Source organism: Triturus cristatus, chromosome 7 (genome assembly GCF_964204655.1).
Source record: "Triturus cristatus chromosome 7, aTriCri1.1, whole genome shotgun sequence".
Lineage (NCBI taxonomy): Eukaryota > Metazoa > Chordata > Amphibia > Caudata > Salamandridae > Triturus > Triturus cristatus.
Window position 1 is genome coordinate 374789752 of NC_140590.1, and position 22309 is coordinate 374812060.

At 50.9% G+C, this 22309-nt stretch overlaps 1 protein-coding gene across 2 annotated transcripts in view; it reads right to left on the bottom strand.

Moving 5' to 3' along the window:
• LOC146809712 (sacsin-like) overlaps positions 1–19258 on the bottom strand; it is a 255441-nt gene extending 236183 nt beyond the window's left edge. Inside the window, exons 1-3 of one of the 2 annotated variants that reach the window (XM_085616550.1) lie at positions 19165–19258; positions 18948–19071; positions 17003–17032 (exon numbers count right to left, since the gene is read on the bottom strand). In XM_085616550.1, coding sequence (XP_085472676.1) covers positions 17003–17025 — 23 coding nt within the window. In that variant the 5' untranslated portion in view covers positions 17026–17032; positions 18948–19071; positions 19165–19258. The remainder of the gene's footprint in view (positions 1–17002; positions 17033–18947; positions 19072–19164) is intronic. The other variant, XM_085616549.1, reaches the window with a different exon arrangement.
• Positions 19259–22309: the final 3051 nt, after the last annotated feature.

The window sequence follows — 22309 nt, forward strand, 5'->3', positions numbered from 1 at the left end:
CGGACTCCCACTGTGGCTGCGTGTTCTACGTTTCCCCCCCGACCCAGTGGGTGTGCCTTCCTCACCCTGTGTGTGCGTGACAGGAGGTGTGCGCTTCGACTTCCCTGGTGGTGTGGTGCCTGTGTCTGTTGGGGTGCGTGCACGCTGACGTCTGGATGTGCGTGGGACAGGCACGGGAGTGGGAATTGTGGATGGGGCAGGGGTAGGGGGTGTTACGCAGCGCTGCAGGAGATCCAGTGCTGCAGTCAGTGTGGAGTCTATGGACCTCAGCAACTGCCGTTGGTCAGACTGCGCAGCCGACATGCCCTCCATGTATGCCTCCATCTGGGTCAGCACCTGGGTGTGGGCATGGAGGACATTTAGCATCGCAGTCTGACCAACCTGCAACTGCCTCAGGATGTCCACAGACTCCGCACTCACCGCAGCAGTGGTGACAGGGGCAGGGGGTGCGGTGCCTGGCAGGAAGGAGACATGTGGGGACCGAGCACGGAGGGAAGGGCCACGAGCATGTGGGAGGCCGGTGATGGAACCTGAGGTGGCGGGGGGATGTGGAGGGCTGCCATCAGCTGGGGGGGCAGACTCCGCCACCTCTGGGAGCTCAGCCTCGGACCCGTCTGCGTCATAGTCTGTGTTGGCAGTCAACAGGTCCTCCGCCTCACTCCCTTCGGCCTCCGTGCCACTCCATGTGCCAGACAGGACAGCACTGCTGGTACTGGTGCTCAATCTCTCCTCCCGGTCCGTGCTAGTGTCTCCTTCCGTGTCCCCCGGCGATGCTGTGGGCAAGGTGAAGAGACAGGAGAAAATCAGACACCTGTACACTTATGTCACATGAGTCAAATATACATAGGTCACATTGCATAGCCTGAAAAGCAACAGGAGTAACACCTACAAAACAATGTACACATGTAGGCCATGGAACACACAGTTTTTCTACCCACCATGCCACTGAGACACAATGGAGATCATGACACAACAGCAAATCACTGCACCTGAAATTTTAGAGAGGAGTCAGCCTCTGGGGACAAATGTGCACAGCACCTGCACCACACTGCGTCGTCAAAAAGGGATGAGCATGAATCATATCCATTTACTCTTGCCGCATGCTGCAAAGGCAATACATGAAACCAGGCCACACATGACAGGGTCACTGCACCTTGAGCGTATGTCCAGTCAAACATCACACACAGGCTAAACCCAGCAAGGAGGATGAAGCTTCTGACATGTAGGCCTTGTACGCACAAACCACCCACACCTGAGACAATCTCATTGAGACGGAGAAAGTATGTACACCTCTTACTCTGGGATGGAAACACATGGCCTCCACTAATTCATGACTGTAAACACACAGCCCCTGGTGGCCATGTCCACACATCATTGACAGGCAAACATCATCAGATTGTCTCAACAACACACACAGGTAATGCCCACTGTGAGTATGCACAAGCAAAATGGGTCCCCCTGTACAGTGGACACATGTAGCAACCTGTAGGTCCTAACAGTTGAGCCCAGGGTACAATGCCACCCTACGCAACCCATGGCAAAGACACAGTGAATGGCCATATTGTTGGATGACGCACATGATACCTAGGAAGAGGTGCCCCAGGGCACAGTAGTGCCCACACTCCTCCATGGTCCAGGATGGACATGACTGCAAATTAAGCAACCGTCCCTGCACTTAGCAGGCCTCCCACTCAGGCACATCATGTCAGAGGGCACACAATTGGACATGCATGCTGGAAGGCTGTACATTTTGGAGACACACCCCTATGTCGTGATTCACAATCAGTGCCAAGTGACATGGACACCACAATGACTGAAATTGGCCATGGCACACGCAAGGTCCCCATACCTGTGGCACATCACCCCCACACATGATGCTGATAGCATAGGGCACCTGCATGAACTGCCTGCATAAATAACCTTGTGCAAGAGTGGCGACAGACCAGGGAACACATTGCAAGGAGGGGAAGGGAGGGAGTGAGAACAGCACTGTGCTACTTTGTGGAGAAGTTGACGCACTGCACAATCAAACCCTGGCAGTGTATCCATGCAACTGCACACTTACATTGGCTGGGGACACACAACTGACACACATGTACCTACCCCCTTCCTGCTGCTGCCTCTCCTGTAGGCGCCTGTCCATATCGGGGAAGACCACCGCCAGCACACGCTTCTGGATGTGGGTCAGACGACGGCGGCCACGGTTCTTACGGCTCTCAGGTGAGTCCCCCAGCAGGAGCCGTGCAATCCTCCTCGTCCAGCACCGGATGTCCTGCCAGCGTTTCCTCACCTGAGACAGGCTCCGCCTCCGACCCTCTGTACCCCTCACGGCACTGACGGCTTCCCTCCAGATCTCCCCCTTGGCAATGGCGCCTACCTGTGAGGATGCAAAAGAGAGAATACATTAATCCACATGAGCAAAGACACAGAGACACACATATAGAACAATCCTCATTATGAACAGGCCATGGTATGCATGCAACTAATTGCACCTTTGTCATAGGGACATTATCCACTGTGGAAGGCCAAATGCACTACGTGCCAGTGGAAGCACACGGGTGGCATGAGGGGTACCACACACTCACTGACCAGGGATCACACTGTGCCTCACAGGCTACACCAGGATTATGTACAGCACCTCACAGCAGTCACCTGCCCCAGCACACTGATGCTACCTCAGCAGAGTACACAGACACACACAGGTACAGGACAATCACATGGCATTGCCAACTGCGGGTACACACCTCACTCTGCCCATGTGCCAGTAGACGGGGGTGTCACAGGTGTGGGGCTGGCTCAGCACGGCATGCACACAGCACTGCTCCCTGCTCACATCCGATGGCCAGGCCATATCCATCCCTCATGCTGCTTGTGTGCAACACTCCCCATATGCACTCACCCACATGACAGGGGACTAACACACACACCAATGTGCAGGGGACGAACACGGCCTTTGGACACTCACAGCACAGGTACACTGAACAAACACACATCCATGGGTACTGACACCTGTCACACTGGGGGGAACACAGGATCACATCAGGACTGTGGAAACAACATCCCCAGGAGGAGTATGCAGGCAGAATGTGCCATGCACCTTGCATTCATTGTCACAGTAGGCACTATGCAAGTGAGGAGTGCACACAGGAAACACAGCATGCTCTGCATGGGTGACATGAGGCCTTCCACACCCTGGGACCCACTCCAAACAACAGTGCATGTCTGTCACACATGGACACAATGCCAGAAGTCACTGTCACACAAAAGGGGCACAGTCTAAGCTAGTGGAGTCTGCACTCACCTGAACCCCTGGTCGACCATACAGGCTCTGGAACTGTGGGAGGATCACATCTATCAGGGCAAGGTTCTCCTCCTGGGTGAATGGCTGTGACCTCTCCACAGTCCTGGACATGGTGCCAGAGGAATCACTATCAGCAGCAGTGGTCATGGATGAATGGATGTGCAGGCAAGTGCTCTCTCATGGGACCTGGCTGCCTTATATATGCCTGGCTGGCCTGTTCATGTATAGGAGTACAGATTGATTGGTCAGTCACATTAGCATCCTACGTTTCATCCAATCCCTTCAAACCTACCCCAGTGTGTGGCTTTGCATGGTTTCAGTTTTGATAATGATGTCAAGTCAACATCCACATTGCAACAATGTAGATTCTTTCAAACTGACTTCTGCTGTGCACCTGGTGCTCAAATTCAAAAATTTAACTCAGTCTCCATGGCAACCATCAGGCATTTCGGCCCTTATACTTGTCCCTCATGTGTCCCCTATGTGTTTTCATACATTTACACACAGGTACGGTGCGTTCCACGCCCTAGGGCACCCCACAAGCAGTGATACCGACCGTACATGCGCTTGTACGGTCCGGATCACAATATTGCCGCTGGCGTATGCGTACGCCACAGTAGTACGGACTGTACACGCGCTTGTACGGTCCGGATCACAATATGGGCGCTGGCGTATGCGTACGCCACAGTAGTACGGACTGTACACGCGCTTGTACGGTCCGGATCACAATATGGGCGCTGGCGTATGCGTACGCCACAGTAGTACGGACTGTACACGCGCTTGTACGGTCCGGATCACAATATGGGCGCTGGCGTATGCGTACGCCACAGTAGTACGGACTGTACACGCGCTTGTACGGTCCGGATCACAATAAGGGCGCTGGCGTATGCGTACGCCACAGTAGTACGGACCGTACAAGCGCGTGTACAGTCCGTACTACTGTGGCGTACGCATACGCCAGCGCCCATATTGTGATCCGGACCGTACAAGCGCGTGTACAGTCCGTACTACTGTGGCGTACGCATACGCCAGCGCCCATATTGTGATCCGGACCGTACAAGCGCGTGTACAGTCCGTACTACTGTGGCGTACGCATACGCCAGCGCCCATATTGTGATCCGGACCGTACAAGCGCGTGTACAGTCCGTACTACTGTGGCGTACGCATACGCCAGCGCCCATATTGTGATCCGGACCGTACAAGCGCGTGTACAGTCCGTACTACTGTGGCGTACGCATACGCCAGCGCCCATATTGTGATCCGGACCGCACAAGCGCGTGTACAGTCCGTACTACTGTGGCGTACGCATACGCCAGCGGCAATATTGGCCCAGGGACCCTATACACGCGCTCCGAGCGTATGTACGGTGCGTATAACAACTGTCAGTGGTGACAGGCGGCACACAGACAGGAATGGAGCGGACAGGTATTGCCAAGGGTGGACACCAATGCATTGTCTGTGCAATACCACCTGTGTGTGACACAGGTGTGTCAGGATGTGATGTGGCACTTTACCCCTGAGGTGTGGGCAAAGCACATGTACGATGAGCTGTGTACACATGTCGTGTGTGATGGTGCGCATTGTACCACACATCCCCTGCACTCCTTTGACATGTGTGCATGTCGTACACACTAGTGGAGCCATGAGTCACTTGCATGTCCCAGTCACGGACACCCGCACCTGTCCCCTGATGCCAGGTACACGGAATATTACATATGACACGTGTATGGCTGCGTTGCATGCTGCAACCATGTCATGTGTGTGGCATGTCTTTCCATGATTTTGCTGTAGGTGTGTGATTCAATGTGTCAGCAGTTGCTGCTGCCAACATGTGTCTGTGTGTCGATGGGCATGGCACACTGTTCCGCACACCAGCCCACATATGTGATTTGCCATGAGGTGTGTATGTATCCAACTACACGGAGTATCAACACAAGTACATATCCACATGCTCCCTATGTATGTTCTGTCTCGACATGTACTCCTCAAAGGCAATGTGTGTGGCCTGTCCTATTCCTATGACATGTGACCAGTGCATATCGCATCCAACTACCTGTCTGTACCATACGCATACTACTTCTGCACATGTGTGGATGTCTGTGAATCCTGTGATGCGTGTGCATGTTCACTTACACTGGCCCACAGCTAGTCTCATGCCATGTCATCGTGATCTTGCCCCCCTCCGTTAGTGGCTGTCCCTTGGTAGGAGTGTAACCTGACTGGCGTTCGTGTCCAGGAACTGTGGCACAGACCTGACTCACAACGTGGCATATGTGTATTGGCTGTGTAACATGTGCTCAGTGCATTGACGATGTTGTTGTACAGTGCTCACTCTTAGGTGTTCCTTCCATTTCACTGCAGGGCTCCGCCTCTCCCTCGACGTATGCCAGACATTGCTGCCCTGCATGAACGGGACTGTATACGCCGCTACAGATTCAGCCAACGGTTGATTGATGAGTTGACTGGCCGGCTGGAAGCACAACTCCTCCCGCGCCACAGGTATCCAAGTGCACTGACACCCAAGTTGAAGGTGATGGCAGCCCTACATTTCCTTGCCACGGGTACGTTCCAACATACCATTGCTGATGTCGGGGGCATGTCCCAGACGATGTTCAGCCGTGTTCTGCATGATTTCTTAGAGGCCATGTTGGTTCACCTGGATGAGTACATTAAATTCCCAAATCGTGAGCAGTTGACAGATGTCAAGCGTGAGTTCTATGCCCTGGGAGGGATGCCCCATGTCATTGGGTCCATAGATGGGACACATGTTGCGTTGGTACCACCACAGGCACAGGAGGTGGTGTATAGGAATCGCAAACATTATCACTCCATTAATGCCCTTGTGGTGTGTCTGTCCAACATGGTGATTTCACATGTCTGTGTTCGCTTTCCAGGATCAGCACACGATGCCTTCATCATGAGGCGTAGCAGGGTGCCAGAAATGATGCTGCAGCTGCGGAACGAGCGAGCATGTATTGTTGGTGGGTAGACTCTGGCAGTTCAGTGTTTGGCGTCATCTTCCAATCTCACTGCCTGTGCTGACACACTTCTGTCCATGATGTTTCCTTGTAGGGGACGCTGGCTATCCCAACATGCCATGGCTGATGACGCCTGTCCGCAACCCCAGCACGGCTGCCGAGCACCTCTACAACAACGCACATGGGCGGACCAGGAGAGTCATTGAGAGGACGTTTGGACTTCTGAAGAGCCGATTCCGGTGCCTCCACAAGACCGGCGGAGCACTCCCATATGCCCCGGTGAAGGTGTGCAAGATCATCATCGTCTGCTGCATGCTGCACAACATGGCAGTGGAGGAAGCTGTTCCACTCATACTGGATCAAGATGACCAGGACCATCCACCCGTGGAGGATGAAGGGCTTGGTGACGGGGCAAGTGATGTGGAGGAGGAGGAGGCTGTGGAGGACATGCGGAGTCGGCTCATACGCAACTTCTTTGCTTAGTGGTGAGTTCCAGTGTCTGAGTGTGCACGCATTGGGCCGTGTGTGGCATGTGTTGCAATGTGTGTGTCCATCTGCATGTCTGCCAAGTGAGTCAGTGGTGTGTATTGAAGTGTCACTCAAGTGATGGCGCAATGGAAGGATGTTGTCTGAGGGTCATCATTGTCACCTGTCATGTTAACAACATGATACGTGTTAAGTACATGCTTGCGGATGTGCTCCTTTGTGCTGAATCCTTGTGTGTCTCTCTTCCACAGGTCCATGTGCATGCTGTCTGCTGGTGGCATTGTTGTGCTCCTGCTACTCCTCATGAACACAGCGACATGTGCTGATTCAGCGTCACATGCACGGGCAAGTGTTGAAATCTCCTCAGGGTAAGGGATGCCTCACGTCGTTTTGGGTGTGTGAATGGTTTGTAGTCTGTGTGCACTTCTCCGGTTCATGTGTGTTCCATTTGCATACATGGTGATCCTACATGGGGAACATGACATGGGGCAGGCTTCACCTGGAGCCATGCTCAGACTTGGTGACTGTCATGTGGCAGGGGATTGGGGATTGTGATGAGGCCATCATTGTGTGTAACACTGGCCTCGGAAACATACAGGTTGCACCGGGTTGACATGGTGTGTGATTGCCCCATCAGGGCCTCAATGGTGTATAGCGGCCTCTCCGTGGCAGCAGGGGGTGTTTAGCTGTTATCCGTCACTTGTGTGCCAGGTCAATGGGATGCCAGCATCTGTGTTGCAATGGGGGGTGCCAGTGTTGCTCCCACATGTACATCCACATGACCTGTGTATGTGTTGACAGAGTATCATTGTCATTCCAACACACATGACTAATAAATTTGTCCCTCTGTCTCCAAGGTGCCTCTTCCCTGTCAATGGTGCCCTGTTGCCACTGTGCGTGCCGCAGGTCTGGCATAGTTTTCATAGGTGGTGCATATGTGTCTATGTGTAGAGTGACAAGATGCTAGGGGTTTGTCAGGGAGTGGGAACTGTATTATGCACAAGATGCACAGTTCCATCCACCTCAAGGCAAGAGAGACCATCCCCCAGGGAAACTACAACATCTGTGTAGAATCCTACCCTGCAGTCTACGGACATGTGCCTCACGACTCCCATGGTACTTGTCCATATCCGGAGTGCATCTGCACAGCTCTGCTACTGCGTCGGGCAACCAGGCCACATCAACGTCCTAACGGGATGGGGGGAATGTTTCACAGCCAGCTGCAGGATGACCTTCTAGATCCACGCCCACACTCATGATGCAGCCCACAACCCCAACACAACCATGTGGCACAGTGATCCTAAACTGCATTCTGGCATCTCCATGCATCCAACCTTGGCCTAGCCACCATTCTCAACATCCGCCTGACGCAAGCATGCTGCACATTGTAGGGACACATGTCTAGACATACCTGGGAGCGGCAAGCCAGGTCACTCCACATGATCCCTGACCTCTGCGCATGACTGTTGCTCCCCTGAATGTGTCTGTAGCCACAGTTGTGCGGGAACCACTCAGCTGGTTGGGCCCAGCACAGGTGAGTTTGGTACTCCATGTCTGTATCAGATGAGACATTGGGACCCATGTGTGTCCTGGGCAAGACTGCGACCCCACGGTTTGGATGGTTGGAGTTAATTCTGAGATCAGGCATGCTTTGACTGTACGACACACACATGTATTGTAATAATGTAGAATCACGGCATCATCTTGTAAGTGTGATTAATTTATTTGTGGTGGGGTACGGGTTTGTGGGGATGACAAGAGGTGCACAGCGGGAGTGTAGAATCCAAAGTTCACTGGGGGAGTTGGTATCCTTGTCGTAGCAAAATGTCAGAGTCCATGCCACAGTCTTCGTCAACATAGGTCAGACAGTGACCAGCAAGTCCATGTGGCAGAGAATGTCATGTGCTGCTATTGGGCCAGAGGGCCAGGTGCCAGGCCAGGTGACCTGGGAGATGGTGATGTTCTGCTGACTCTCACAGTCTTTTTCGTGGACGACCCACCTTCCTGCGGGGACCCTCGGAAGCAGTCCGTGACGATGTCTGTGACGCTCCGTCGGATGAATCCTCCTCCTCCTGATCCCTCCCTGTGTCTGGTAATGGCCTTCGCCTGGTGCCACAGGGAGGGTTGCCCATGTTGTCGGCAATCCGACGGAGTACACCGGTCATTTGGGTTTGCACCGCCACGAGCTCAGCCTGTCTATCCTCCATCCTTCCTTGGTGTTGCAGTTGACAGGCATGTTGCTGGGACTGCAGGGTCTTCATCTCCTGGAGGGTCCCCTTGATGTCATTGAGGGTGGACGCAATCTGGTCCATGCCCCTGGTGTCACGCCGGTATGTATCCAGGATGTTGCTGACCTGGGACACTACCGGGTCCTGAGCTGCCTGGTCAGGTTCGCGCCTCCGCCGTCCTCCACTCCCGCCACCCCTGCCCACGTGCACCTGGCCTGCCGTTGTGGGTGCATCGGGTCTCCGGGACCCCTGAGGGATGGCATCTGCGTTGCCGCCTGCCTCCTCCTGGGTGCCCGGAGGACCGTGTCCCTCCTGGGCAGACTGGCTGGGTGGTCGTGTGCGGGCAGGGCTCCTGGACGTCTCCTGGGATGTGGCAGGAATGGGGGTGGTGGTTGGCACAGTTGTACCTGACGCAGGTGCTGCAGGTGGTTGGACACCAGAGGGGCCAGGTTGGTCTGGGTCATCCACGGAGTGGTGAGAGTCATCGCTGGCGGTGGGGTCATCATCCCGCGGAGCCTGGTCCTGTGTGACTTCCCCCCCAGTGTTGGGGGGTGTTCGTCGACGTTGACCTGTGTGTGAGAGAGACAATGTTAACAGTGTCACATGTGGCATCCATGTTGCATGCATTTCTGATTTGGCACTCTTCCTCTGGGTAGTTGGATCTGTCCTGCATTCCTCTCACAGTGCACTTGTGCATGGCTATGTCCCTTGGCCACAGCTGTCAGGGCTTTACGCATGTGTGAGACACAATCTTAGTTGATGCATCTATTTGGGTACACAGTCAGCAGTGTGGTGTGCGGGCGTAGCGAGCCATGCAGAGGCGCCTTACGTGTTGCACTGTACGTGGCCAAATGGTGTTTTGGCAAGGCAATTTGATGTTGCAGGTAGGGGACTGAAGCATTTGTGACAGGGTTCTTACCGACACGGTGGGTGGGTATACTGGGTGTGTGGTTAGGTCGGTGCCTGCAGCACGGATGGACTCGTGCACAGATTGACACATGGACCGGTCTTCATCTACGGAAGGGGGGGTTGAGGCACTGCCAGACCTGGTCTGCATGCACACAGTCCACCGGCTGACGAGTGGACATGGCCACACCACCCAAGGGTGATTTAGTCTCCCTGTGTCTCCCTTCCTCCCTCCCTCTGTCACCCTCCTCCCTCCCTCTGTCGGTCTCCCTCTGTCACCCTACTCCCTCCCTCTGTCTGTCTCCCTGTGTCCCCCCTCTGTCTCCTTCCCTCTCATTCCCCCTCTCCCTCCCTCTCTTTGTCACTCTCTGTCACCTCAGGCCAGCTTCCTGGGCACACACAGTTAGCCGGTCTTTGAATGGCCATTGGCTTGTTCATGTGAGTTAGTCCCTGTTCTCCGGGCACCCATTGGGCAGTGTGTCTGAGTGTAGGCTGCTGCTGTGGCGGTGTGTGCTGAGACTCTATCAGAGCGATGCATCTTCATTGTCTGCTGTTATGTGCAAATTGTGCCTTCAGACCCATGGCATCCTGCATGGCAGCCATCATTTGCAGGCAAGACAGTACTGTGTGGGTACACACAGTTTGTATGGCTGTGCCCTGGGCCATATGGGCTGAGGGCATTGTTGTGTGCTTGTGAGTTGCTCAATGTTAGTTTTGCTGCCCCCACTCCCAGCATCGACCACATCCTGTGTTGTGTTGGTGTTTTGTGTGGCCTGTGACTTGGCATGGCCCTGATTGATGCATGGGGCATGGAGGTGCCAGTGGCATGTGTGTGTTTGTGGAGTGTTGTTGTGTCCGGTGGTGGCTTGGGGGGGGTGGCATGCATGATTGATTGTGTATGGCATCCCCCCCATGTGAGGTGAGTTGTTTGTGTACTCACCAGGGTCTGGGAGTCCTGGCAGTCCGTGTAGTCCCTCCACCGCCAGCGTGGACATCACCTTCTCCTCCCAGGGATGGTATTGTACCGGTCTGGGGGGCGGCCCTCCTCCAGTGATGTTCCCCTGGTTGTGATTGTCAGTCATCTTCCTCTTGACCGTCCTCCGCAGATCGTACCACCTGGATTGGCACTCGTGCCTGGTCCTTCTGGTTGTCCCAACAGCATTCACAGAATCGACGATCCTCTGCCACATGGCGGTTTTTTCGGATATGCTGGTCTGTCTGACCAATGTCCCAAAGAGCTGTGGCTCGACTCTGAGGATTTCGTCGACAAGGATCTCCAGCTCCTCCTTTGTGAACTTTGGATTCTTGGTGGTGGACATGGCGTGGGGTGTGGTTGTGGGGGTGTGGGTGTGGATGGCTGTGGGTGTGTGGGTGTGGTAGTGGAGGTGTGTGTGTGAATGTGATGAGGGGGTGTTTGTGTAGGTGGTTGTGTGAAGGTATGCAAGTGTGAGGTTCAAGTATGGTGGTGTGGGTCGTCTGTGGGCTCTGGCAGCAGTGGGTCTGTTGCAAAGGCTCATGGTTTGTGTGTGTGGTCCATTTTTATTGGTCCATTTGTGGGTGTGGCTGTGTTTGAAATTTGTGTGGGTGTGTTATGAGGAGTGATTGAGTTTTGGGCCTCTGTTTGGCAGTTTGGCAGTTGCAGGTGAGTGTATGTGATGTTTGTGGGGTTGTTGGGCCTGTTTGGTGGTGTGGGGAAACTCTACTTGACTCTCCTTGTGTAAATATGGTTTGTCCGGGTTCAGTACGTGTTTTTTTGGCGTCAGTACGGTCCGTACATGCACTGGTGGGGGTGCGGTCCGTACATTCCCTGGTGGGGTGGTGGTTAGGTGCGTACATACACGGCTGGGGGGGGTTCGGGGGCGTACATACACGGGTGGGTGTTTGGTGCGTACATACACGGCTGGTGGTTCGGTGCGTACATACACGGCTGGGGGGGGGTTCGGGGGCGTACATACACGGCTGGGTGTTTGGTGCGTACATACACGGCTGGTGGTTCGGTGCGTACATACACGGCTGGGGGGGGTTCGGGGGCGTACATACACGGGTGGGTGTTTGGTGCGTACATACACGGCTGGTGGTTCGGTCCGTACATACACGGCTGGGGGGGGTTCGGGGGCGTACATACACGGCTGGTGGTTCGGTGCGTACATACAGGGCTGGGGGGGGGGTTTGGTGCGTACATACACGGCTGGTGGTTCGGTGCGTACATACACGGCTGGGGGGGGTTCGGGGGCGTACATACACGGCTGGTGGTTCGGTGCGTACATACACGGCTGGGGGGGGTTCGGGGGCGTACATACACGGGTGGGTGTTTGGTGCGTACATACACGGCTGGTGGTTCGGTGCGTACATACACGGCTGGGGGGGGGATTCGGGGGCGTACATACACGGGTGGGTGTTTGGTGCGTACATACACGGCTGGTGGTTCGGTGCGTACATACACGGCTGGGGTGGGGGTTTGGTGCGTACATACACGGCTGGTGGTTCGGTGCGTACATACACGGCTGGGGGGGGGTTCGGGGGCGTACATACACGGCTGGTGGTTCGGTGCGTACATACACGGCTGGGGGGGGGTTCGGGGGCGTACATACACGGGTGGGTGTTTGGTGCGTACATACACGGCTGGTGGGTCGGTGCGTACATACACGGCTGGGGGGGGTTCGGGGGCGTACATACACGGGTGGGTGTTTGGTGCGTACATACACGGCTGGTGGTTCGGTCCGTACATACACGGCTGGGGGGGGTTCGGGGGCGTACATACACGGCTGGTGGTTCGGTGCGTACATACAGGGCTGGGGGGGGGGTTTGGTGCGTACATACACGGCTGGTGGTTCGGTGCGTACATACACGGCTGGGGGGGGTTCGGGGGCGTACATACACGGCTGGTGGTTCGGTGCGTACATACACGGCTGGGGGGGGTTCGGGGGCGTACATACACGGGTGGGTGTTTGGTGCGTACATACACGGGTGGGGGTTCGGGGCGTACATACGCGGGCGGGGGGTGGTGGGGTGTTCGGCGCGTATGCGGGCACATGTCTCCATGGTTGCTATGGGAGTTCGGTTCGGACGGTGTTTTTTGCGTACGGTTGTGAAATGGGGAGGACGGGAGGGATCGTACTTGCGCAGTCGGACTTTATTTTTCCGCACGGTGGGTTTCTCGCCCGGGGACGTGTCGGTGACTTTTCCCGACCCGAGGACGTGTGGGGAAATCTTCCCAATGCGATTCGTATGGACTTTTTTCCGTTCGAATCGTACTTGGCAGTTTGTACGCTACTTTGACGATTCGGACGGAAAAAAATCCGGATACGAGTCGGACGGGGAATTTTTTTACCGGATCGGAATTGGCACCTAAGTGTCAAGAACCTACCATTGTGTTATAGTATTTCTTCTATGTCGCACTATTGGAGCTCTCTGTTGAGTTTCTGCCATGATTTCCAGGTGAGAATACAAAAATGTAAAAAGCTGCAAACTCTCCCCTCCTATATGTATGTATATGACTTATAAGGCGCCATAAGAGTGTGACACAAGTAACACAACAGGGGTTTACAGTAGGTAGTGAAAAAGAAAACGGAGACAGGCAGGGTTTACAGTGGAGAGGGGTAGGAAGAGGGTCACACACGGTCTGGGCAACGAGAGCACTGGCAGGCCTGCAGTTGGGAAATGGGGGGTGGTATACATTTGGGATGTGATCGTAGGTGGGTGGTCTGGAATAGTAATCTAATTGTTGCACCAACCACAGAGTTTTGTTGGAGCAATCAAAGGTAATGGTTAAACTGGAATCCTTGATCTGCACCTGATAACACGTTACATAACTGATCGTGTACTTGTAAAATTAAAAAAGTACAATTTTCAGAAATTAAAACTTTTTTGATGTAGCAATTTTCGCTCAAAAATTTGCACAGATTTTATCATAAAAATTAAACAAAATGATTTTCAAGTGTTGTGTTTTTTAGAGAAGGTGCCACGAAAACATCAAACTCCCTATGCCATTTTGTTCACAATTATAAGATTAGAAAGAATGCCAGCAATGCCTGGTTATCATTCTTATACAAGCACTGGTAAAGCAAATAGGCCTCACTGTTTTATACATGGAAGTGCATCTTAATTAATTGAGGATTGTGCGTGTGCAGTAGTGTGGATGGGTTACTTGGTGAACGTGAGACTGAGGCAAGAGCTCGATAGATGAGAATGAATGGATGGATGAATGAATGAGTGATTGAGTACATGTATAATTATGGGTGAGGGAATACACGAATGTAAGGGTCTGTGCATTGATGAGTGGTTGAATAAGTAAGTGACAAAGAATTTCTGTAAGAATGGTTGAATGAATTAATGAATGAATGAGCAAGTGCATACATGGTTACACCTGTCTTATAGGCAGTGGTACTGATTACATCACAAAAGTGCCACAAATTGCCAGTAGTATGCCAGTGAAAATTCTTCAAGTGATATGCTCCTTGTCTTCCGGCAACATTGACACACCAAATGACGTATTGACCCACATCCGCCTTTTTCATCAACTGGGCAGGCCTCACTTTGCTTCGATCTGTAGGAGCGGGCGACACTTCACCTACAAAGAGGCTGAACCAGAAGTTCAGTAACTTAAAGCTGGACCGCCGACTGCCCAAGCAACAGGTCCCCGACAACTAGAACCACCCGTCCCTGAACCCCAAGGCGGCCAATGAGCATCACTTCCTGGCTCCCCCCCACTAGAGCTGGTTTAAGCTGAGAAAGCCGCTGTGTCAGAAGGTATAGCTCCACTAACCTCGCGGAGCCTTCCTTCTAAGCACACCAACATTTTTAAGAGGTTCCTGGCTAGCTCCATTGATTTAATTATTTCCTTTAGATTATAAATCTGTCCTTATATTTCATCTCGGTGCGGTCTTTCAGTAGTTTATCTCATACTGCCATCTGATTGTACTGTCCCATATTCTATCTCCAGGTCTTTCCTAAAGTGGCCTCCCTCATTGGCAGGACTGCTGGGCAGTCACTCATTGAGACCTTAGCAGTCCAAGAAAGAACTATCTGCAACATCACTTGATGAAAAGTGACATGAGGAAACACCTGGAAATATTCCTGGGGGCTACTATGCTCTGAGGATACTTTGGTTTTCTGCGACCTTAAATTGCCTTTCTCCGCCTTTTAACCCCCCCCCCCTTCATTTCTTTAACTATCATCATATCTCATAATAGTGTACCTTCTTCCTTTCATCGCCATCTCCCTCCTCCCCTTACTTGCCCCTGCCCTCAGCCCCCTTCCATGGATCACTCAAGTCAAGTCAAGTCAAGCTTTATTCGATTGTAAACAAACAATCATAAAAGCACAATAGCAGCATTACATACATGTTAAAAATACATATAATATACATTTAGATGACTTAATAAAACATTATTAAACTTTACAAGCTTTCCTCAAATTCATGAAAAAAGAAGATTAAAATAAAGAATATTAAAAGTAGTTAAAATCAATTGATTATTCAAGACTGTGGGTTTTACAATTTCATTTGACAGCCTAGCGGAGTCAAGCAGAGACAGGCCCATTAGTTTTAGTTCCTTCCTGGTTAACTCCTTTAAGGTACTGGGGTTGGTAAAATACTCAGGGTGATCGATATCTTGGAAAAACTTTTGGACCAAGCTTATCCAAGGGATTCTCGAGGCCCTATCCAATTTTAAAACCTCTAGAATGATATCTCTATTTAATTTTGTCTCCTTTGACCAGAGTCTGTGCCATAATAGCACTGGCTCGAGTTTGATTAAATCTGATACAAAGGAGAGCCCCAACTCCGCATGACATATAGATGCGGAGGTGCCGTTAGGGACAGATAAGCTATACCTTACAAAAGAGTTTTCTACTCTTTAAATGGGGAACAGATCAACAGGTCCCCAAACCCCAGTCCCATAGATTGCTGCAGAGACGCACTTAGCTCTATACATTTTAATAAGCGCCTCCAGTGGTCTTTTCCCAAGTTTAATCGCAAAGGCTCTAAGGGCGGACGTGGTGCGCAGCAGCGCCAATTTTTAGGCTGCCACCGCCTGTGACCAGGAGTCATTATGGGCAAAAAGAATGTCCAAATATGAAAATTTCTTGGTGACCCCTATCTTTTGTCCAGACACAAACATACTTTTAGGTTTTTTAGTACTAGAGCCACAGCACATAGTGAAGGTCTTAGAGGAATTAATTCTTAGGCCGATTTCATGCATAAATTTAGAGAAACTATCCATCACCCTCTGCAGTCCAATACTGGTGCTGGACATCAGTACCGGATCGTCTGCATATAAGAGGGCTGGGCTAGGTCGTCCTGCCACTTGGTGAAAGTCATAATTATCTTTTAAAAGAGCCTTTCCCAGACCATTTATATACAGGTTAAAAAGAAACGGGGCAAGGACACAGCCTTGCCTGACTCCGCTATTAATTGGAAAAGAAGCTGTGCGTTCACCCTGCAGGCCGCAACGCACACGTGCGTTAGCGTCACTATAAAAACGTTTAAGAAAATAAATAATCTGTGAATCAACCCCTATCGTGTCTAAGGTTGACCAAAGTTTATCGTGGATCACGCAGTCAAATGCGGCTGTGAGGTCCACGAAAGCTAAAAATAGATTCCCCCCCCTTGGCCCTAGTATATTTTCCGACTAAAAGGGACAGGTTCAGGCCCTGCTCAACGGTACCTACACCGGCTCGAAAGCCGTATTGTAAGTCCGATAGGACAGAGTTTTCCTCCACCCATGCTTGAAGGTGTTCTAATATTATTCTGCCTACTACTTTTGTTATGGCATCTAATAATGAAATGGGCCTATAACATGTCGGGTCCTGCCCTTTTTAAAAATGGGGACTATAGTTGATTCTACCCAAATTTAATACTACTCTTTGGGGACCCATCTTGACGCAAGTTTTAAATGCTAGCTGCGAAGCAGACTTCCCTCCCATGGATCACTCACTTTCTCCATTTTATCTCTCACCCTATGTTCTCTTCCAGCCCACACTCCCTCCTGCTTCCTCTTTTCTCTAAAGTCTTCCCTTCCCTCCTCCCTTTGGCCTATCACTCCTGAATTATTCTGTTCACCACCCACATCACACTACCCCATGCAGTGTAATTTGTTCCTCACCTTTTCCGTTGCCTCTGAGACATGATGATGCTGAAAAAACAAAGGGAAACTGGTTAAAATCACAACTTGACTGTAGGTCAGGAGTTGCCATAATACCCCGTGCTTCCCTCTTCCCCAGTGGGATCTTTCCTTAAGCTTACGTGTCTTACAGGTGAAACCACCCTCTGCAGTGGTGGTCTGTCCTGAAGTTGAGAATGTCCCTTGTGCTCAACTACTCTTAGGTTAGGCCCTTCCCCTGAGCTCACCTGTGGTACAGGTGTGACCGGCTTCTGCGCCTCAACAACTGTCTACGAGTAGGACACTCTCTGTGCGACACCTGCCCCACAAGTGAAGCGTTCCGCTCAATTCACCTCCCCTACAACATGGTACATTCCCGTGTTGTCTCGTTCCCTGAGCTGTGAACCAACCCTGTGGTCACCCACCCTCCTCGCTATGATTGGTCAAGCTCCCCTCAACGCTCTGGAAGTGAAAGTGAGGGAGGGTGGAGGGTGAGCAGCAAAGATTGAGGGGAGAGGTTTGGGTAAGGCTTTGCCAATGAGAACTGTGGGATAAAGTGCGATGGATGAGGTGTGATGAATGATGGATGAATAGTGAGGGATGGGCATTAAGAGAGGAGCATTGAGGCATGAGGGATGGCCTTAAGGAATGATGCCTTAGGATTTAGGTATGAGGCACGAGGAGCACGAGAAGTAGAGAATAAAGAGGGGTAGGGGAGCATGAGAGTGAGCAATGAGATGAAAAATGAGGGTGAGGGGTGACCAGTGGAAAATGAGGTACGAGAAAAGAGAAATGAAGAGGAGCGAGGAAAGAGAAACAAGGAGTGGGGAATAAAGATTAAGGGATGAGAAATAGGAGATGAGGAATAAGGGGTTAGGAATACAGAGTAAGAAAATGAGGGGCAAGGGGCAAGGAGAAAGGAATGAGATGGAGGTCGATGAGTGAACTATAAAGAGAAAGGACTGAGAAGAGAGGGATAAGGGTTGAGTGATGAATAATAAGGAACAAGATAAATTGTGAGGAGAGGGGTGCGAGGTGAGACCTAAACAGTGCGAAAGGAGAGTGGGGATGAGAATTGAGGGACCAGACGTGAGGAATGAGGGAGAAGGAATGTGTGTTGAAGAATAAGGAGTGAGCGCTTAGGAATAGGGAGTGCGGGTGAAGAATGGTGAAGTAAGGGGTATGGAGAGTGAGGGATTAGGAATAGCTGATGAGGGGCAATGAGTGAGGGATGGAAGTGAAGGGAGATTAGTGAGGGATAAGGAGTCATCAGGTACTAGTGGGTACTGAATAGTGAAGATCAAGGAGTTAGAGGTCAAGAATTAGGAGTGAAGTGAGGGATGAGAAGTGACGTTGAAGTGGGTTGGAGGGATGAAAGGTGAGGTATAAAAAGTGACAGATGAGGAGTGCAGTTAAAGAGTGAGGGTTGAGGATTAATTAATAAGGTGTAGGAAGGGGAGCCAGGGACCAGTGCAAACATGTGGATAGGGGGGTGGGGTGCAGCATCCGGAGTGATGGGTGAAGAGAAGGCGACGAGGGAAGAGGGTTGATGGATGGATGAGGCGAGTGGAGGAGATGCGCTGAAGGGACGAGATGCTGCGTTGCAAGTAGGTATGTTGAGGAGTCAGTCACTTGCGAACTGATAGCTCTGAAAGGCTAAGGGATGTAAAAGATTCATCTTAGTCAGAGGCAGGCGCGCAACGCCCATTGGACTCAAAGGGTTCAGCACCCCCCCCCCCCGTCGTGTTTGGCTGCCCGGGATGAGACAGCTTCCCGGGCACACACACGGCTGCACCCGAGTACTTCACAGGTCTTTAAAAGACATTTTGCTTGTTAACGAGGCTTTGATGGTTTTCACCCCTGCTTAGAGCCCCTGCAGCTCCACTCTGCTTTTTGCTTGAAGAATCACCCCCTCCCCCGAAATATTTCCTTAGTTAGCCCCCCCCACCCGAAATTTGACTCTTGTTGCGCTTCTGGTCAGAGGCTTGTAGGGATGAGGCAGAGTCAGTCATGCATGAGGCTGGTGCCGATGCGTCTGAATCCCTGGCTGGGTAGAAACAAGATGACGTTGCCTGGAGTGTACAAAATTAATTTAGTCAGTGGCTGCAAACAGGCTGAGTAAGTGAGTGGTGGAGTCTGGGGGTCGCCTCATGCGTCGTCCTCACCTGCTTCTGGTACCCGGGTGCGCTGCTGTCCGGCAGTCCATGCATCCAGCCTCTCCTCTCCAGCACTGGCTGCAGGGCTTCAGCGCCCTTTATTACATCGCTTCCGAGACAGAAACCGAAACTGAACAGTATCGTGAGTTTCGTTTCTTGGTTCTCAGCTCGCTTCAGGAGAGGGCAGCCTCGGGGGAGCAGTGAGGCGAGAGCAGTGGGCTGGGAACGGGCGATGATGAACCATAGAGTGGTGGGGACTGGTGTAATGAGAAGCACCTGTACCCCTCTTTCCCACCCCCTCACTCGGAAGATACATGCCCTGCTCCTTCTCTTGATATTTTCGGTGGGTCGTATGTCGTGGAGCGCGAGGTGTCCGCCCTTTTGTGTCTATTGAGCTCGCAGCAGCCACACACCCTGTCCATCTGGAACCAGTATCACTCCATTGACATTTTTTTTATTTTTACTTTAAAAGTTTTATATAGCGCTAGCTTGACCCGTAGGTATCAGAGCGCTTTACATACACACTATAAAGAAAAACAGACGGAAATTGCATTACATAGTAGGCAGGCAGTAAGGAAGCAAAACCAGGGATAAAAAAAATACAGCATGGAAGATAAGGTGGTTAACACAGTCCGGTCACCAACTATCCATGAATGTCAAGAGAGAGGAGTAAACTCGGATATTGAAGTCTAGGTTATCTAGGTCATTCACATGTCTTGCCTCCCTCCTCTCAAATTGGGTGTGGTTTCAGGTGTTGTGATGCAGCCTGGCGCTGTGAGCGCGTGACCCGCTGCCCGCCTCGCTCTCTCCTCCCGCCGATCCTTAATATTCGTTTGTTTCATTTCTCAGCGTGGAGCTTGTTTTTTCTCCCTCCCTCTCACTTTCATATCACCCCCTCCCTTCCTTCACCCTCGCCCTGTCTGTCTGCGCGACTTTTTGTTTTATTTCTCCGTTCCTCTCACCTTCTACATCCACGTTGTATCTGATTACCCCTTTGTTTTTGTAATCCTGCGGTGCCGCAGGGCACTCCGAAGGGAAGATTGGGTTTTTGAAGCTGAGTCGCGTGACTCAGTTTACTGACGCATCCACGTCTAAGATCGGAGAGCACAGGTTCGAATCCTGGCGGGTCACTTACCTCTCACCTTTCACTGGTCGGAGCATCCGTTATCCAAGATGCCATTATTAAGTTCTGGGTGTATGAATCAGTGAACCCTAATCAAAGGGACCGGGCAGCATCTCGAACTCTTCCTTGTGCCAGGAGTTGTTCAAGACCCTGAGATCCAGGATTGGATGGAGACTGCTCTCCTTCTTTGGAACAAGAATGTAACAACACAACTACTAACCATCACACTCATGTGTGACAATTCCGGCTCAGTGGCGGATGGTGACATTTGAAAGTGGTGGGCGTAAACTTTCTGTCGGAGTGCACCGTGGCGAGCGAGTGTAGCGAGCGAGCTCGACCACCTTAGAGGGGGTTCGGGAAAATTTTGAAAAAAAAGTGGGTAAAGGGTGAATTTTCAAGCCAATTTGAGAAGCACAGAGACTAGAGCTGCAAACACACATAGAGCCCACTGCAGAGGGTATGTTCTTAGGTGAAGTCCTGCTGAAACTAAAATGCATTAACATTATAATCTCAGTTTCCCCACTTAACAAAGAGAGTCATCCCCAGAAAATGAGTTCCCCATCCTGTTTCTTCATTACATTTTCAGACAAAATTAGGAACATTCATAGACCATCCACACATGCATTAAGCACATTGTAAAAACAAAAAAAAGAATCACGTACAATAAAGCACAAATACACACACACAGTCGCACATACATACAGACATACATACCATAACACACACATACAGACATACACAGGCACATCTTGAGACTCAACATAATGAAGAACATGACAAAGAGACAGAGGGAGCAAAAATGTTTTGTGCTGATGGAGAGTTAATGTACTCACATCATGCCAGGAAATGGGAAGGCAAGAAACCAGAACACCAGCCAAATGCTTCGACAAGAACGTTGGCCACAGCAATAACACTAATCGACCTATCATTGATTAAAAGACAACTGCAAACAACAGCAGAACCACCAGACACCGGTGATATGACAGCTCTTAGGAAGGAAACTCCATGACTGTGCAGTCCTGTCTCCAGTTGTTCAGCATCTATTTAAATTCTGCTTCAGTTCTAAAGATAGTAAGTGACAACAAAGGAACCTGGCATATACTAGTATCCAAGCGAAAGAAGCATTGTCCAAGTCATAGTCAGTATACCAGAAGCTCATAAAATATTAAAATATTTTTTACCCTCGACTTCTAGTGCTAAGACCATAGCAGTAGGAACAAAATATCAGCAAGTGAAACATGATGCTTCTACTGGCCACTTCACTTAGTGCTTTATCCATAAAACAAAGTGTTTGACTAATGACACCAGATGTTTTAATAAAGCACACATTTGCCTCAGGCTCACACAATTTGCTATCACCACACTTGGTGGTGCTCATTTTATCTGTAAGCATCAACGAATAGGTGAAAAGCACCAAACATTAAAACAGATAGTACGTTAACCCAAAACCTGTTACAGAAGCCTTTTCTGCGTAAACTAATGATTAACTCGAATGGGAAATATGTAAAAATAAAAATGAAACCGTCTATCTTTGCTTGCCGTGGTTCTGTTTACATTTTTCTAACATCTGCTTACATGTTCAGCACTCTCGCCATAAAAATAGTCTGTGCCCTGGCCTTCCTGGTCAGCAATGTGTGCTGCTTAAGTTCCCATGAAATGAGGTAAGGCTGGTACTCTTGCTTACAGACCAAAAAGAGTATTTATGCTGAAGTTGTGCACAATCAAGAAATCCTTTATCAACTAAAATGATATACATTAGTGAAGGGTCTATATACAACCTACTGAATCTAGGGTACCTAGAATGGGAAGAAATATATAGTGATAAACACAGAAATCTACACATATAGAAGTGCACATAGGTAGTTAACAACAAGGCTGTGTTGTGTTATCCACTGTAGGGCTGTGAGTGTCACCATAGACAAGGAGACCAAAACAAGTAGATGCAACATCGTGGACTGATCATGGAAATTGCCACCACGGTGGACAATCTACTTAAATTATTGAAAATAGAAAGCTGGTATTGTCTCAAAG